Source organism: Armigeres subalbatus, chromosome 2, assembly GCF_024139115.2.
Source record: "Armigeres subalbatus isolate Guangzhou_Male chromosome 2, GZ_Asu_2, whole genome shotgun sequence".
Classification (NCBI taxonomy): domain Eukaryota; kingdom Metazoa; phylum Arthropoda; class Insecta; order Diptera; family Culicidae; genus Armigeres; species Armigeres subalbatus.
Window position 1 is genome coordinate 291,624,074 of NC_085140.1, and position 17,499 is coordinate 291,641,572.

Here is a 17,499-nt window from a genome sequence, read left to right on the forward strand (position 1 = left end):
AGGTTTCTCCTAGCTTCTCAAAGTAACGGGCTATGATATCAATAACGTCGGCGAAACCAAATAACTGAGCGGACTTCCTGAAAATCGTACCACTCGTGTCAATCCCTACCGTAACCTTGCCGTAACCCTCTGCGCGTTTCGAAGGGACTCGCGTATGCCCGTGAAACTCGAACTACGCACATCATCCGATCCATCGTCGCCTTGACCAACTGTATCAGTTTATTCGGAAATCCGTTTTCATGCATTAGCTGCCATAGCCGTAGGAAGGTTTCTCTTGCCCTATCTATAAAAGGGCCATAAGCTGAATTGAACTTATTGAACATAATAATATTTTCTAATGCACCAATACCTTAAACATTTTCCACTTAATGTTTTTCAAACATTTATCGAATTCCACAAACCCCACATATATCTGCATATATATGTAGAGGATATACATTTCCAACCACAGCGAGAAAGAATGGCCAAAATAAACAATCCTATGCAAATTGACTATAAATATCTGCAAGAACGAGAAACACGTCACAGACCACCTCTCGTTTGGGATTTGATGGTTGGAAGCGCAAAATTTATACTTTTGCACACTGATGTTTGTTTGCACAGCATTACCATCGATCTTCGTCTGTGGCTCCTTACCGCGTCACTCTCATTGCCTTAAATTTTAATTGAAACGAATAATTGCGGGTGATTTGTTCAGGGACATTTGCGTAAATATATTTATGACAGGGGGTCATCTTAATTCTCTAAACGAACGTTAATCTAAATATTAGACATGTTGCAAAAATGATACGCTTAATTTGACGATTATTTCTTGACATCTGCAACTGCCAGCGTTGTGTCACTGCACTCCGTGGTGCTACAATTTTGGCACGGATCGTCGGAATTCTCAATTCCCTTTTCGTTTGACGGCTTGGACTTTCTCTCGTTGGTTCGGTTTCTTTTTTCAGCAATCAAGTTGCGAATGAACAACAGCGCAACGATCTTCTCCAACAGTCCTATCAGCCCGAGCACCGAAAGACCCAACAGGAAGCCTAGCGATCCTCCCAAGTCAGCCACGAACTGCGTCAGATCGTAGCTGTGGAATTCCTCGATGATCTGGAATGGAAACAACAAAATGTTTCTTGTTTTATGCTCATTTGTTGCACATGGTGAATCAATGGCTTTCCGAGGAAGGGTATTTTTCGTTATATGTATATCGACTTATATCGCAATATTGGAACGGGATGTATAAAATTTAGGTACACACTTTATTCGAAGAAACGTTAGGAATTCAAAATTCAAACTCCCACTTGAAGCAAAAACATATTTACCGTCACCATTTTCGAAGTGTAATACAACCAAAGCTGTCCTGACGGGACATCGATGCTGTAGTCCTTCCTGTTCATTACATAAGCCGTAAAGATGGTAGTTGAGCACGGTTGATAGCAGCCACAAACGCGACCGTCCAGATCTTCCAGCCGTTTGTAGTGCTTGATTAGCTGTTGCGTTTCGTTGGCCGTGTCGCAAAGTTCTACTCCATCGGCCGCCATCCAAGGACCAGTACAGCCAACGATGCTGATCACGTGGCGCCAGTGACACAGTTCACCACACTGTTAAAAAAAACCCTCGTATCAATCACAACAACATAAATCATCTATAGTGATAAGTGAATCATCGCACCCTTGTAGAGCTCATTTCCATTTCGGTGGCGCACAAATTTTCATCGCTGGGAAGCATGAAAAAATGCTGCGTGGTGAGCTTGATTTCGATCTCCTCATCAACCTCCATGAAAAGATATTCAACGCGGCCGGATGATTGCATACGATTTTCTGTGCAAGTAGGAAAAGAGAGGTGAGTTAAAACCAAATCGCTTGCAGTATAGGCAAGTAGTAGACAATGGTCATTTTGGGGGTGAATTGGAAGCTATACTCATTCCTTGAATAAACACACCTAACTATCGTTTAACAGATTCCTGCCAGTTTTACTAAATTCTCAGCAGCAGATTTGTTTGCTTCAAAAATAGGTTATTTCACAGATTTTCCGTGGAACTCAATGCACAACATTACCGAAAATATATAAAGTACACTCAAAATAATCCACACATCCATGCTACGTGGAAAATCACGTAGATTGCAGAAAATGAACATCTTTGCAGTTTTATCTGATGACGGTAGCTATTATCGGACATAAGATAGACGTTACACGAACATAATGTCACTTTTACTATGACAGCTTCGTCACTGTTACGTGAAAATCATGTACACGACTGATGTTCATTTTGACAGCTTATGTTTGTATTCATTCTAAAAAATGTACTGAAGCGACAAGATTTGTTGTTAAACAGTATAGTATATTAAGCTAACATTATTATTTATTGTGAAAAACCAACTTTAAAAATTGAGGTAAATAAGTCGTAGCCTAAGATGGGAGTTAATTTTTATGTTTCAAGTGTGAGGTAACCGGAACTAGTGAAGCAAAAAAAAAACTACGCCAGTGAGTGATTATATTCCAAATTGCACAATAATCAAATCGTACATAAAAGATTGTTTATATATTTGCAGGAATCGTGTAATCAACTCAGATTGCCGCCACGAATACCTTTCCACTATGCAAAGTTATTTCACAAAACACTTTTTGCAATGGGGTTATGAATAAAGACATAAAAGTCCTAGCATAAGCCATATCTATGTTACCTGTCTTCAATAAATATAGTAAAATTATCTTAAAAACTTGAGAAGTTTTCATTCCTTTTTCACACGATAGAATATTTGGAATAATAATAGTCAACAGAAAATAACTTGTTTTTTAATCAAAATATGTATACAATTCATCGACACATCATCTAAAAGCTACCGCATCATATCGTGTAAGTCACCAAAAAATCACGTAGGTGTTACATGCCACTCTGGTGAAGTGAGTGTTCATGAGTTCATTATTTGTTTACTTACGTTTCACATAGCAGTTACGTGGAAAAGGTGATGGAAAAAAGCCACCTATGTTTTCACGTAATAATGACGTTTGGATTATTTTGAGTGATAGTAATCAGACCGCATTGTGCTCTTGTACTGTGCGGTTTTCAGTTCTTTTTGCTGAAGGAAGTTTTTAATACTACCCGTGCCTTCGTTTTACCTTGAACTCGTTTGCGGAAGTAAAATTCCGACTAGCGTTAGTAATCCTGCAAGGACACCGTTCTGGGAAATAACCTCTTAGAAGGTCACGTCTCCAAGCTCAGTAATGAGTATTAACAAAAACAAGAGGAAGGGGGAATCTCTGAATTTTCCACTGCCTTCAAAGCAACAAGGCTTCAAGACCGCCCTGCCAAAGCACGGAAAAGTAGAAGAAAGCATGAAACTTTAGATGTTCCTTCTAACTCTAACATTGAAAATAACTCTTCAAACTGGAACTCTATCAAACTGAGCAATCAATTCGATTTGATTCATGACGAAATTGGGCAAATAGAATCTACCTCACCTGGGTGATTCGATTCATGCGAAAAAACAAAGGACTTTGCCAATTGTGGTATCTGTTACCGGGTTTTTGGAATCAGATTTTGAGTAACCTTCAGATGATCAAGGTTTTATTTCAGATTGCAAAGAAGGATGACTGTCGCGCTTTGCCGGGATCCTTTGGCGATTGCAAACATCTTTTATAGTATGCGGATTTTATACTATTCAATATCCCAATGGACCAACTTGTTTTTCTCCCAGTCAAAATCCTTCTACAATTGATTTAGTTTTAACGGATTCAAGTCCTGTGTTGCCAATTGGTAACTCTTACTGACTTTGACTCTGATCACCTTCCTATGACGTTTGAAATCTCACAAGAAGCCATTAACAATCCAATCAGGTTTACTTTTAATTATCATTAAGCTGATTGGGATTTATATAAAACGTATATCGATAGGAGTTTTGATGTTGATATTCCTCCCGATACCAAAAGCGATATTGATAATGCTCTCGTATCTTTGACAAATTTAATTGCCGAAGTCAGTGACATTGCAATTCCTAAATGTGAAATCAAATTCAACTCCATTATTATTGACGACGATCTTTAGCTTCTGATCCGTCTTAAAAATGTGAGGCGAAGGCAATACCAAAAAACTTGCAATCCCGCGTTGAAAGTTATTTGGCGAGATTTACAAAATTAAATTAAAAACCGTTTTGCTATTCTGAGAAAGACCAACTTCAAGAATAATGTCACGAAGTTGGATCCCAGTTCGAAACCCGTTTCGAAATTAACGAAAATTCTTGAAAAAAAAAACAGATTTATCCACCTGGCGGTGATGATGCCTTTCTCGCTCATTATAAAATGTGTCGAGAAAAATTCTATAGAGAGATCAATTAGAACAAATATAAAGCAATTAATGGTTTTTACTATAATATAGACTTTCAAATATGTGTCAAAATTGGATCGTGGAGAAACCATATCAAGATGAAATCAGGGGCAGATAAAATTTATCCTTGCTAAAAATCGAGTCATATTCGTTCATGAAATGATGCTATGGCAGTTTCATTGCAAAGAATTTTTTTTTTTTGAAGTTAAATTGTAAACAAATAATCAATCAAAAGCCTGAATGCGTCTATTTTCGAAAGAATTAAAACCAAAATAGTGAACTATTCATATTACACATGTTCCAAAATCACGGTATCTTCGAAATATTGAGAATGTAACTAAAGCTATTTTGAGAGCCTATTCCGACTACAAGCTTTATCAGGACTTGAGACAATTTTCAATCTGTATTTGTCGATGACATTTGACTTCAATAGCTACGAATTCACACACATTTTTTAATGTTCATGTAAATAAAACCTGACAGCAGAATAGAACTGCTATCGACTACGCGGCTATTTTGAATATAACTTCTTCGAACCGGTCAATTTTCAATAGGAAATAATGGAACAAGATTCTGCGTCGAATGCAAATTGTTGCAAGCAAATCGGTTAAGGTTAAGTGCCTGAAAAGTGGGCTAGACATTTCCACTTGTTGTTGTCTAAAAAAGTATTTTGATCAAAACTTCTGAGCCCATAGTCCGATCCGGCCAATTTTCGATAGAAAACAATGGGACGGAATTCTGCGTCGAATACAACTTGTTGCGAGCAAATCAGGTAAGGTTAAGTGCCTAAAAGTGGGCTAGACTTTTTGCGCACATACATACACACAGGGCTGCGAAATGGTGAGTTGACATCTGGGAAGGAGCGACCTACACAGCTCTGGTCCTCACAAGTTCCAATCTCACGCTTCTACGGGTCTTCCGATGACAATTGACCGCCAGCTAAGGGTTGTGTACTTAGCTGGTAGTGCAGCCTGGGCACTGTTTTCCTTCTGACATCAGCTAGAGTGAGTGGGTGCGACCAAGGGGACCATCGTCCCTAACCCCTAATCCCAAGGCGTTAAGTGACCCGTGCCGAGGGGATGCATGGCCAGGGGGGGTAAAATAATGTGCTAGGCCTTTAACGGAGCCTGTGGGGTACCTGGGCACCCTCCACAGTAATTGTCCCTTACCGCGTCCTGCTGGGCTCTGGCGTGGTGGGCCTCTTTTCCCGAGCAACTCGTGGGACCAAAATGGAAAACCAAGTCAATTCTTCAACTAGTGGTAGTAGTGTAGGCGACAACCCCTTCGCTAGAGGTTTGGTTGTTCAGGTCTCCGCCTAGGAGGCCAGATGCAATAGTCGGCAGCTCAGTGCGCAGCGCCAGCGTGAGTCACTTAACCATCTCCCATGCTCCACCGGTAGAGGTTATAGACGGCCCATGGCTTGTGAAAGCGATGAACCGCAAACACGATGGGCTTTCGGCCTTCGAGGTGGCGACGGAATAGCTGAACGCCATCATCGACTTTGCGTCATCGAAGCATAATATCAGTAAGGAACTCAAGAGGAGCTTGCTGAAACTTCGAAAGTCGATGCTGGACGCCAAGCTGGAGAGGGCGGTCGGGACGGCCTAATGTAAACCCGTGAAATCCGTGGAGTCGAGGTCTACCAAGTCTGAGGCCCAAGGATTCGCGGACTCGGGCAAGGTCGAATCGACCGAGGGCGTGCCAGCGAAGACGGTGGTGCCAAAGTCTACCCAGACTGAGGCTCAAGTATTTGCGGGCACGTCGGGGGTGACTGCTCCAATGGAGCAGACACAAAAACGGGGAGACAATCTCCAGGGGATGAGCTCCCTGGGGGCCGCTCCAAAACGCGAAGGGTTACTACCCCGAACAAGGGTAGTGGGGCTGGGAAGCTGAACCCCGGCCAGGTACCTCTTGAAAGGAGGCTTCCGGGCCTCTTGAAGAGAGGCTTCCGGGCCTCTTGAAAGGATGCTTCCGGGCCTCTTGAAAGGAGGCTTCTGGGCCTCTTAAAAGGAGGCTTCCAGGCCTCTTAAAAGGATTCTTCCAGACCTCTTGAAAGGAGGCTTCCTGGGCCTCTTGAAAGGAGGCTTCCTGGCCTCTTGAAAGGAGGCTTCCGGGCCTCTTGAAAGGAGGCTTCCGGGCCTCTTGAAGGAGGCTTCCTGGCCTCTTCAAAGGAGGCTTCCTTGCCTCTTGAAAGGAGGCTTCCGGGCCTCTTGAAAGGAGGCATCCGGGCCTCTTGTGAGGAGGCTTCCGGGCCTCTTGAAAGGAGGCTTCCGGGCCTCTTGAAAGGAAGCTTCCAGGCCTCTTGAAAGGAGGCTTCCGGGCCTCGTGAAAGGAGGCTTCCTGGCCTCTTCAAAGGAGGCTTCTGGCCTCTTGAAAGGAGGCTTCCAGGCCTCTTGAAAGGAGGCTTCCTGGCCTCTTGAAAGGAGGCTTCCTGGCCGCTTGAAAGGAGGCTTTCTGGGTTCTTGGAAGGAGGCTTCCTGGCCTCTTGAAAGGAGGCTTTCTGGGTTCTTGGAAGGAGGCTTCCTGGCCTCTTGAAAGGAGGCTTTCTGGGTTTTTGGAAGGAGACTTCCTGGCCTCTTGAAGGTAGGCTTCCGGGCCTCTTGAAAGGAGGCTTCCGGGCCTCTTGAAAGGAGGCTTCCGGGCCTCTTGAAAGGAGGCTTCCTGGCCTCTTGAAAGGAGGCTTCCGGGCCTCTTGGAAGGAGGCTTCCTGCCTCTTGGAAGGAGGCTTCTGGCCTCTTGAAGATGGCTTCCTGGCCTCTTGAAAGGAGGCTTCCTGGCCCTTTTGAAAGGAGGCTACCTGGCCCTTTTGAAAGGAGGCTTCCTGGCCTTTTTGAAAGAAGGCTTCCTGGCCTCTTGAAAGAAGGCTTCCTGGCCTCTTGAAAGTTGACTTCTTGGCCTCTTGAAAAAGGCTTCCTGGCCTCTTGAAAGGAGGCTTCCAAGCCTCTTGAAAGGAGGCTTCCGGGCCCCTTGAAAGGAGGCTTCCGAGCCCCTTGAAAGGAGGCTTCCGGGCCCCTTGAAAGGAGGCTTCCTGGCCTCTTGAAAGAAGGCTTCCTGGCCTCTTGAAAGGAGGCTTCCTGGCCTCTTGAAAGGAGGCTTCCTGGCCTCTTGAAAGGAGGCTTCCTGGCCTCTTGAAAGGAGGCTTCCTGGCCTCTTGAAAGGAGGCTTCCTGGCCTCTTGAAAGGAGGCTTCCTGGCCTCTTGAAAGGAGGCTTCCTGGCCTCTTGAAAGGAGGCTTCCGGGCCTCTTGAAAGGAGGCTTCCGGGCCTCTTGAAAGGAGGCTTCCTGGCCTCTTGAAAGGAGGCTTCCTGGCCTCTTGAAAGGAGGTTTCCGGGCCTCTTGAAGGGAGGTTTCCTGGCCTCTTGAAAGGAGGCTTCAGGCCTCTTGAAAGGAGGCTTCCGGGCCTCTTGAAAGGAGGCTTCCTGGCCTCTTGAAAGGAGGCTTCGGGCCTCTTGAAAGGAGGCTTCCGGGCCTCTTGAAAGGAGGCTTCCTGGCCTCTTGAAAGGAGGCTTCTGGGCCTCTTGAAAGGAGGCTTCCGGGCCTCTTGAAAGGAGGCTTCCTGGCCTCTTGAAAGGAGGCTTCTGGCCTCTTGAAAGGAGGCTTCCTGGCCTCTTGAAAGGAGGCTTCCTGGGCCTCTTGAAAGGAGGCTTCCGGGCCTCTTGAAAGGAGGCTTCCGGGCCTCTTGAAAGGAGGCTTCCGGGCCTCTTGAAAGGAGGCTTCCTGGGCCTCTTGAAAGGAGGCTTCCGGGCCTCTTGAAAGGAGGCTTCCTGGCCTCTTGAAAGGAGGCTTCCGGGCCTCTTGAAAGGAGGCTCCTGGCCTCTTGAAAGGAGGTTTCCTGGCCTCTTGAAAGGAGGCTTCCTGGCCTTTTGAAAGGAGGCTTCCTGGGACCCTTGAAAGGAGGCTTCCTCTTGAAAGGAGGCTTCCAGGCCCCTTGAAAGGAGGCTTCCGGGCCCCTTGAAAGGAGGCTTCCTGGCCTCTTGAAAGGAGGCCTGGGCCTCTTGAAAGGAGGCTTCAGGCCTCTTGAAAGGAGGCTTCCTGGCCTCTTGAAAGGAGGCTTCTGGCCTCTTGAAAGGAGGCTTCCGGGCCTCTTGAAAGGAGGCTCAGGCCTCTTGAAAGGAGGCTTGGGCCTCTTGAAAGGAGGCTTCCGGGCCTCTTGAAAGGAGGCTTCCGGGCCTCTTGAAAGGAGGCTTCCGGGCCTCTTGAAAGGAGGCTTCCGGGCCTCTTGAAAGGAGGCTTCCGGGCCTCTTGAAAGGAGGCTTCCGGGCCTCTTGAAAGGAGGCTTCCGGGCCTCTTGAAAGGAGGCTTCCGGCCTCTTGAAAGAAGGCTTCCGGGCCTCTAGAAAGGAGGCTTCCAAGCCTCTTGAATGGAGGCTTCCGGGCCTCTTGAAAGGAGGCTTCCGGGCCTCTTGAAAGGAGGCTTCCGGGCCTCTTGAAAGGAGGCTTCCGGGCCTCTTGAAAGGAGGCTTCCGGGCCTCTTGAAAGGAGGCTTCCGGGCCTCTTGAAAGGAGGCTTCCGGGCCTCTTGAAAGGAGCCTTCCTGGCCACTTGAAAGGAGGCTTCCGGGCCTCTTGAAAGGAGGCTTCTGGCCTCTTGAAAGGAGGCTTCCTGGGCCTCTTGAAAGGAGGCTTCCGGGCCTCTTGAAAGGAGGCCTGGCCTCTTGAAAGGAGGCTTCCGGGCCTCTTGAAAGGAGGCTTCTGGCCTCTGGAAAGGAGGCTTCCTGGCCTCTTGAAAGGAGCCTTCCGGGCCTCTTGAAAGGAAGCTTCCTGGCCTCTTGAAAGGAGGCTTCCTGGCCTCTTGAAAGGAGGCTTCCTGGCCTCTTGGAAGGAGGCTTCCTGGCCTCTTAAAGGAGGCTTCCGGGCCTCTTGAAAGGAAGCCTGGGCCTCCTGAAAGGAGGCTTCCGGGCCTCTTGAAAGAAGGCTTCCGGGCCTCTTGAAAGGAGGCTTCCGGGCCTCTTGAAAGGAGACTTCCTGGCCTCTTGAAAGGAGGCTTCCGGGCCTCTTGAAAGGAGGCTTCCTGGCCTCTTGAAAGGAGGCTTCCGGGCCTCTTGAAAGGAGGCTTCCGGGCCTCTTGAAAGGAGGCTTCCGGGCCTCTTGAAGGGAGGCTTCCTGGCCTCTTGAAAGGAGGCTTCCGGGCCTCTTGAAAGGAGGCTTCCGGGCCTCTTGAAAGGAGGCTTCCGGGCCTCTTGAAAGGAGGCTTCCTGGCCTCTTGAAAGGAGGCTTCCTGGCCTCTTGAAAGGAGGCTTCCTGGCCTCTTGAAAGGAGGCTTCCTGGCCTCTTGAAAGGAGGCTTCGGAGCCTCTTGAAAGGAGGCTTCCGAGCCTCTTGAAAGGAGGCTTCCGGGCCTCTTGAAAGGAGGCTTCCGGGCCTCTTGAAAGGAGGCTTCCGGGCCACTTGAAAGGAGGCCGCCGGGCCCCTTGAAAGGAGGCTTCCGGGCCTCTTGAAAGGAGGCTTCCGGGCCTCTTGAAAGGGGGCTTCCGGGCCTCTTGAAAGGAGGCTTCCGGGCCTCTTGAAAGGAGGCTTCCGGGCCTCTTGAAAGGAGGCTTCCGGGCCTCTTGAAAGGAGGCTTCCGGGACTCTTGAGAGGAGGCTTCCGGGCCTCTTAAAAGGAGGCTTCCGGGCCTCTTGAAAGGAGGCTTCCGGGCCTCTTGAAAGGAGGCTTCCGGGCCTCTTGAAAGGAGGCTTCCGGGCCTCTTGAAAGGAGGCTTCCGGGCCTCTTGAAAGGAGGCTTCCGGGCCTCTTGAAAGGAGGCTTCCGGGCATCTTGAAAGGAGTCTTCCGGGCCTCTTGAAAGAGGGCTTCCGGGCCTTTTTAAAGGAGGCTTCCGGACCTCTTGAAAGGAGGATTCCCACCTTTTAGAATTAAGGTTTCCGAAGCCTCTTGACAAAAGGTTTCCGGGCCTTTTGAAAGAAGGCATCCAGGCCTATTGAGAGGAGGTTTTCGGGCTTCTTGAATGGAGGCTTCCGAACCACTTGAAAAGAGGTTTCGGATCTACTTGAAATAACTAAAATATACATACTTCAAAACTTGATCAATATTTTTGATTAAAATTGTAATATATCCGCCATTGTGCATTTTTGTCCGAGGTACCCCCTGGGCCCGGCGAAGGTACCCCCAGGGGTACATGTACCCCAGGTTGAGAACCACTGCCTTAGATGGATGGAAGCAGGGTGATACACTCTCGAATCTGCTGTTCAATATAGCGCTCGATGGAGCGATAAGGAAAGCTGGTGTGCAAAGAAGCGGTAACATTATCAGAAGATCGCATATGCTCCTGGGATTCGCGGACGATATCGATATTATCGGGATTGATCGCCGTGCCATGGAACAGGCTTTTGCGGCTTTTAAGAGGGAAACAACGAGGATTGGATTGGATTACGAGCAATACCAGTAAAATGAAGTACATGGTCGCTGGAAATCTATATGGGTTCATTAGTAGTGGTGGTAGCGAAACGGTGCTGTATGGTGAAAAGTTTGAAGTGGTAGAAGAATTTGTGTATCTTGGAGCATTAGCGACGTGCGATAATGTTACCCGCAGGGTGAAAAGGCGTATTGCGTATATACTCTCTGATTCTTCCGGTAGCTTTACACGGTCGTGAAACATGGACGTTAAAGGAGGCTGATCGGAGAGCTTTCGGAGTGTTTGAACGTAAGGTGCTGCGGACAATACTCGGCGGCAAACAGGAGAACGGTATCTGGCGGCATCGCATGAATCACGAGTTGTACCAGGTCTATAAAGGGCTGGATATTATTAAACTTATACAACACGGTAGACTACACACGGAAGAAGTAAACTACCCAATAGTGAGTTTAATTCACCCAACCTCAAACATCCGTACGGGGAGCCAAAATTGAGTAAGTAGGGTCGAAGTAGTTTGCCTTTACTCCCACACTGAGGAAAATGGACGTATGATTTTCAATCAAACGCCTTATGAAAATTTGCCACAAGGAATCGGTATGAATTTCAATATGTTGCCTTATGAATGATGATTTTCATTTAAAAAAGAAGCAAAATGCGGCAGACTGGGTTCGAACCATGGACGTCGGGGTCGGGAGGCCGGTATGTAGACCACACGCCCATCGACGCTTGAATACTTGGGAAGGTAACTGCGTATAAAAGCACTGTTGGTGAAATAATCAGTCGAAGATTCATAAGGCGCCAGTTATGAATTTCGATAGTCCACTTCGCTGAGTGCATGTTAAAAAAGTACCCAACGGAAAATTTATTTATCCAAATGTAAGTTTAATTCACTCAATTTCGACCTCAGGTAATAAAACTCAAAATTGGCTTCTCGTATTGAGCTGGCGTCGTTGGATTGTTTGGCTATTTTAGTTTTGACAACAGAAGAAAGAGTGTATGAAAGAGTAGAGAAAAAATAACCCAAAACTAAGTTTAAAAAAACTCAACGTAGGGTACTTTTTTTCTTCCGTCCAGTGTGCCGGAAGAACGTCAAGCGAAGATAATATTTAGTAGAGAACCCGGAAGAGGCCGCAGGCTTCGTGGAAGGCCATGTACACGATGGCTTTTTGCAATTGAAGAGGACCTGAGGGCGCTCAATGTTCAGGGCAACTGGAAGCGATTGGCCCAGGATTGAGTACAGTGGAGAAAAATACTCCATTCGACGTAGGTTCATCGAAGAGCTGTAGCCCATCAAGTATCAAGTAAGTATAGATGTTTTCTGGTGTAGGCGTGCAGGGTGCTTTTACTTTGATTTACTTATTTTGATCTTTTTACTTTAGTCGTAACGAACATAATTTCGATGAACAATACTAATCGTAACAAGTTGCTCTTCTTGATATGAAGAAAGCATTTGACAGTGTTTTGCATGAAGGTTTGATTATAAAATTGATTAATTTTAATTTTCCTCTGTACATTATTAAACTGATCCAAAATTATTTATTAGATTCTAAATCTGATAGATTACCTGTAAGAGCTGATGTTCCCCCAAGGCAGCATACTGGGGCCCATATTGTATAACATTTTTACTTCTGACTCACCTGATTTACCACCTGGATGTCAAAAATTTTTGTTTGTAGATGACACGGGCCTCTCAGCCAAAGGGCGAAGCCTTCGTGTCATTTGTAGCAATTTGATTGCAAAAAAGTTTGGATATTTTCTCCACTTACTTGCAAAAATGGAAAATTTCCCCAAATGCTTCCAAAACTCAGCTTATAATTTTCCCAGATAAGCCTAGAACTTCTTATTTGACACTTTCTAGCAGATATTTCGTCACTATGGATAGGGTTCCAATTAATTGGTCCAATGAAATATAGGATTTCTGCTAGATCAATGATTAACTTTTGAAAATCACATTGAATGCATTCACGCCAAATGAAAGAAATAATATAAATTAAGTGTCTATATCCACTTATAAACAGAAAATCAAGACTTTGTCCTAAGAACAATTTTTTGATTTAAAAACAAATTTTTAGACCTGCCATGTTATATGCTGTTCCAATATGGGCTAGTTGCTGCAATACCAGAAAAAATGATTCAAAATAAAACTTTGAAAATTATTCTGAAGTTGCCTCCGTGGTATGGTACTAATGAACTTCATAGATTTTTTAATAATGAAACATTGCAACAAATATCCAATAAAATAATTTCCAATTTTAGACAGGCAAGCTGGCGGCCATTGAGGAAACTGGATGGAGTTTAGAAGGAACAGGAATTATTCAAAATTATTCAAAAATCATGCACTTTTGACAACGTAGAATATCGAGATTTCAAAAGTCAAAAAGTCGGTGTAAGACTTAGTCGAGTCAAGTACGAGATCTTAAAGACAAGTTAGGTTTCTGTTAAGATTGAAATACGTATTTTGGAAGTTACTGTGAAGTTACCATCAAGTATGGTGGAATTAAATGAGATAAAACTCTTTTAAATGATTATAAAGCTCTGAATAATGTTCTTATCAACATGTACGTGGTTACATTAGCAAAATTGATAATAATCCAAAAGAGTTTGGTTCAGAGAAGAGGCATAGAAGGAATAAATCCGTTAGGAACACCAAAGAACAGGACGGACATCTTTTGGAATTACAAACGGAGAACCTTTGGCAATTTAAACTTTCTTGGGCTCGAATAATCCTGAAAAAATGCTGGCATAATTAGTGTACGACCCCTTGCTCTTTCGTTTCCACCATTCATAACTTACGAAGAAAACACTACCTGCGAATCCTTCCGTCGGGTCGGATGAACACGTGCCAGCCGGGCAATTCTTCGCCCAAGTAGTACGTCTCATCCTTGATGTCATGCTGCAATAGAACCGAATAGCCATAGTCCTTCCACGAATGGGTCGTAGTTGTTAGTGGATTCAATGTAAAACACTGGCCCATATCTAGGTGCATACTACTGATCACTTCGACATCTAAAATTATCAGACATAATTAATTCACTCATCCTAACCTGATTATTCACTTCTATTTCAACACTCACTCTCCTTCAATTCGTTCAGTCCATATTGCATGAAAAATTCACTCTCATTGTACGTTGCGTCCTGAACAGGTCGTCAAGCGTCGCTTGACTAAAATCGAAATTGCTGAAGGCATTCGCATACTTGGGATGCTGCGTTAGATTGTATTGTTTCATCACATCGGCTTTGTACGGGGGATTCCGGCAGAATGTGATCGCCGGATAGGACATCGACTCGTTCAAGTCGAACTTCGAATGGGTCGATATGGGTGGATTGATCAACTTGTGGAAGCATTCCGTGAGCTGTATTTATCGAAACATTATATTTGTGGTATTAAGGCAATTTTAAATAAATAACACTGTGAGAAGTACTTCCTTTGAAACACCCATTTTACTCAAGTTTTCCGGTTTCACTAACCTGAAATATCACAACAACACTGCAAATGCTGAGCACGATGATTCTCACCAGCCGTTTTGGATCGTAACACAGAAAGTGGAGAACATCCCAAAACTTTTGCACTATTTTTTCACGAATCATCATTATCCTATAATGTGCGATGCTTGATGATCCATATTTTTCGCAGACATTTTATCGCGGCACAACATCAAGATAGTGTAGTTCGACGGTTAAATCACGAGTACATCTCATCAGAATCGAATGGCAATTATTTATATGAATTTCCATCGTCTAGAGCACTTACGATGTGAAATGATTGTCGAATCATAAATATTTTTATGTTATCAGTTAATGATAATGAATCGGTTGTAAATCATGCAGACCATTGAACCTAAAGGTTGTGTGAAAGGGAAATCATTATGTTCTAATATGCATGAACTGAAATGATAAGGATATAAGGGCGGTGTTGAGTCAAGGTGACACAACAACCCTGTCTAAGTTTTTTTTCAATTCACGTACGTTAAGGTGTAATGCAGGCATGTCCAACCTTTCCCGAGCAACACACATGTGGTACAGAGGTTTCTGTTGTCTATATGCCATTAAATTTGGTTACATTTATGTTCCGGCAACCAAATATGTCCGAGTTGTGCTGCAAGGATTTTCAAGCCACAGCAAAAATAAAAAGAAATATTACATCGGATTCGATGCACATCATCGCCGTCGTAAATCACATGTATTATTACATCTGTTATGTGTGGCAATTAGTTCTCAAAATAAAGCGATGTAATCAATTTGCGACGTAATATGTTTGATGTAATGACAAAAAAGACGTAAAAACTAGCCAGCAGGAACCTCGCTTTCGGTAGCTAGGTAGGGGTGTACAGGTATTTCAAAGTAAAAAACATTTTTAAAAAAATGCTTCACTTTATTTAGTTTCAATATATAATAAATATATTATATAATTACAAACAAATGATTTTTCATCTAATTAACGAAATTCTTTTGTTTTGGAAACTAAGCTTAATTTTCAGAGTTTTGACATTTTCATAATAAATAGATTTTAAGATTCTGATTTCAGATTTTAGATTTTTAGATTTCAGATTTTTAGACTTTTAAATTTCCAGATTGTTGAATTTTGAGATTTTAGGATATTTTTTTTTTTTAATTCTTAGATATTAAGATTCTTTGATTTTTAGATATTAAAGTTTTAAAATTTTAAAATTTTTAGGTTTCTAGATTTTTAGATTTCATAGTTTTTAGATTTTTAGATTTTAAAAAATTTTGAATTTTAAGATTATTAGATTTTTAAAATTTTTAAGCTTTAAAGTTTTAACATTTAAAGATTTTTAGATATCTAAATTTTTAGATTTTCAGATTTTTTTTGATTAATGGATTTTTGAAATTTTGTATTTTTAGATATTTGGATTTTTTGATTTTCAGATTTCTGGATTTTAAATTTTTAGATTTTAAGATTTGTTTTTTTTGGATTGGAAGATATTTAGATTCTTCGATTCTTAAACATTAAGGTTTTAAAACTTTAAAATTTTTAGGCTTCTAGATTTTTAGATTTTTTGATTTTTAAATTTTTAGACTTTTAAATTTCAGATTTTTAAATTTTTGATTTCTAGATTTTTACATTTTTAGATTGTTGGATTTTTAAATCACGAGAGGATCGTAGTGTGCTGTGCGCGAAGACAGACGTCTTTTTTTCTCGGATCGATTTTTTTCCCATGCAACTATATCAGCGGTTTTCATAGTTTCGGCTGGAAGATGGCTTACGCCGCTCAGAAGATTACATACTTTATAAATTAAATTGTGTTTCATAGAAGGTGTTTGAAAAAGTAAACAAGGAGAATAAGTGCAAAACCCTAATTCGCGGAAGTATTTTTTCATTATACCTATGTAGTTTGTTATTTTTTCTATCAATGCTATTTAGAAAAATATGTATCCTGAATTAAAAGTTTTTGTATTGGACCTCTTATTTTTCATAAGGATATTCTAGATCGTATTGATTATTAATCAGCCCTGGTAGGAAGTGTTGCAGTCTTTACGGATGTATGTTTCTGGCTAAGCTATGGGGCTGATTTTGGTGTCTCGTGCTTGACTGGAAGTGACACGCTGAGGACGACTTTGCCGTTGTGGTCGGGATTCGTATCTGTGGAGATTGCAGCGCGGTCTAGTTGAATGGAGGTACTGGACTCGTTTTGCGAAAGATGGGAGCATTCCTCTAAAAGAGCTTCTTTTAGTCCTTGCTATACTTCAGCGATAAGAAACTATCTGTTGCTATGATATGGAAATGCTGGTATCATCTTCCGAACTTGGACGTGCGTACTCGTCGATAGCAAATCCTTCCGCACGCGATAGCATATGAGCAAGTCAAACCACCTTCCTTTTGCCAGTGGAGATATATCAGCTTCCACACTGATATTCTTCCCTCCCCCTTCATACGGGAGCTTGGCAGAAGGAAGGTCGTGTGATATGTGCCATCACAAATATTGCCCTCCGCTCGCTTTCAAATCGACTTCTATAAAAACATTCTTCATGCCTGCCGTATCCTAACGGAACTATCAATTCTATACTTTCGCCTCTAATGCTATCATGAACATGTGCGTCCAGGTTTGGAGGATGATGTTGGCATTTCCATATCATTGTAAGTCGTTCAACTTCACGTAGAAGTAACACACACGAAATCATTAATTTAGTATCTGTTGCTGTTGTTTTGTTTTTCCAACACACTTCTTCTTTTATATTAACGGCAATAAATGTTGCTCATGGTTTTTACAAATACATTAATAGATTGCATAAAGGGTATAAATGTTTAAAAAACTAAATAAAAACATATTTATAACCAACACGCAAAAACATATAAACGACAAGTAAAATAAAAATTAAAATAAACGTAAATCGTCGAAATATTTTTGTGCATCCTTATTTAAGGTTGAGATTCAATAAGGGTTGCTAATTGACTTTCCGATAATTATCAACATGGTTAAACAGCCGTGATTTGCTCCTTATTTCCAATTTCATGCCCATTATTTTTCTACTTTCCTCGCTTTGAATGTATTATGTTGCGGGCGCTCGACTCAAAACTCAAATACACAATCGCTTACTTCAAGCGATTGATTGTTTATCCTCGCGTAGGATGAACATTTAAACAATATTCGAAATGTCGGAACTAAATAGTAGAATAGTAGTTGCATAGGTCACATCACTTTGTATGGTGCATCCAGATCTATGTTTCCAATTACCCTACCCAACTAATAAAAATTTTTTGTCTTTATTAGCAAGACTTTCAGCCCTAGATCACAATTATATTTATTCTGGCCTTTGCTTGGCTTATATTTTGACTATCTTCAAATCTTGCTTCTCAATGCCTAGTTCAAATATATCTC

At 42.9% G+C, this 17,499-nt stretch overlaps 1 protein-coding gene across 1 annotated transcript in view; it reads right to left on the reverse strand.

The window, feature by feature from the left end:
- Positions 1–688: 688 nt before the first annotated feature.
- Positions 689–17,499, reverse strand: part of LOC134212406 (uncharacterized) — a 55,054-nt gene continuing 38,243 nt past the window's right edge. Inside the window, exons 4-6 of the mRNA XM_062690237.1 lie at positions 1,660–1,808; positions 1,311–1,589; positions 689–1,095 (exon numbers count right to left, since the gene is read on the reverse strand). Of these exons, the coding sequence (XP_062546221.1) occupies positions 805–1,095; positions 1,311–1,589; positions 1,660–1,808 (719 nt within the window). The 3' untranslated portion in view covers positions 689–804. The remainder of the gene's footprint in view (positions 1,096–1,310; positions 1,590–1,659; positions 1,809–17,499) is intronic.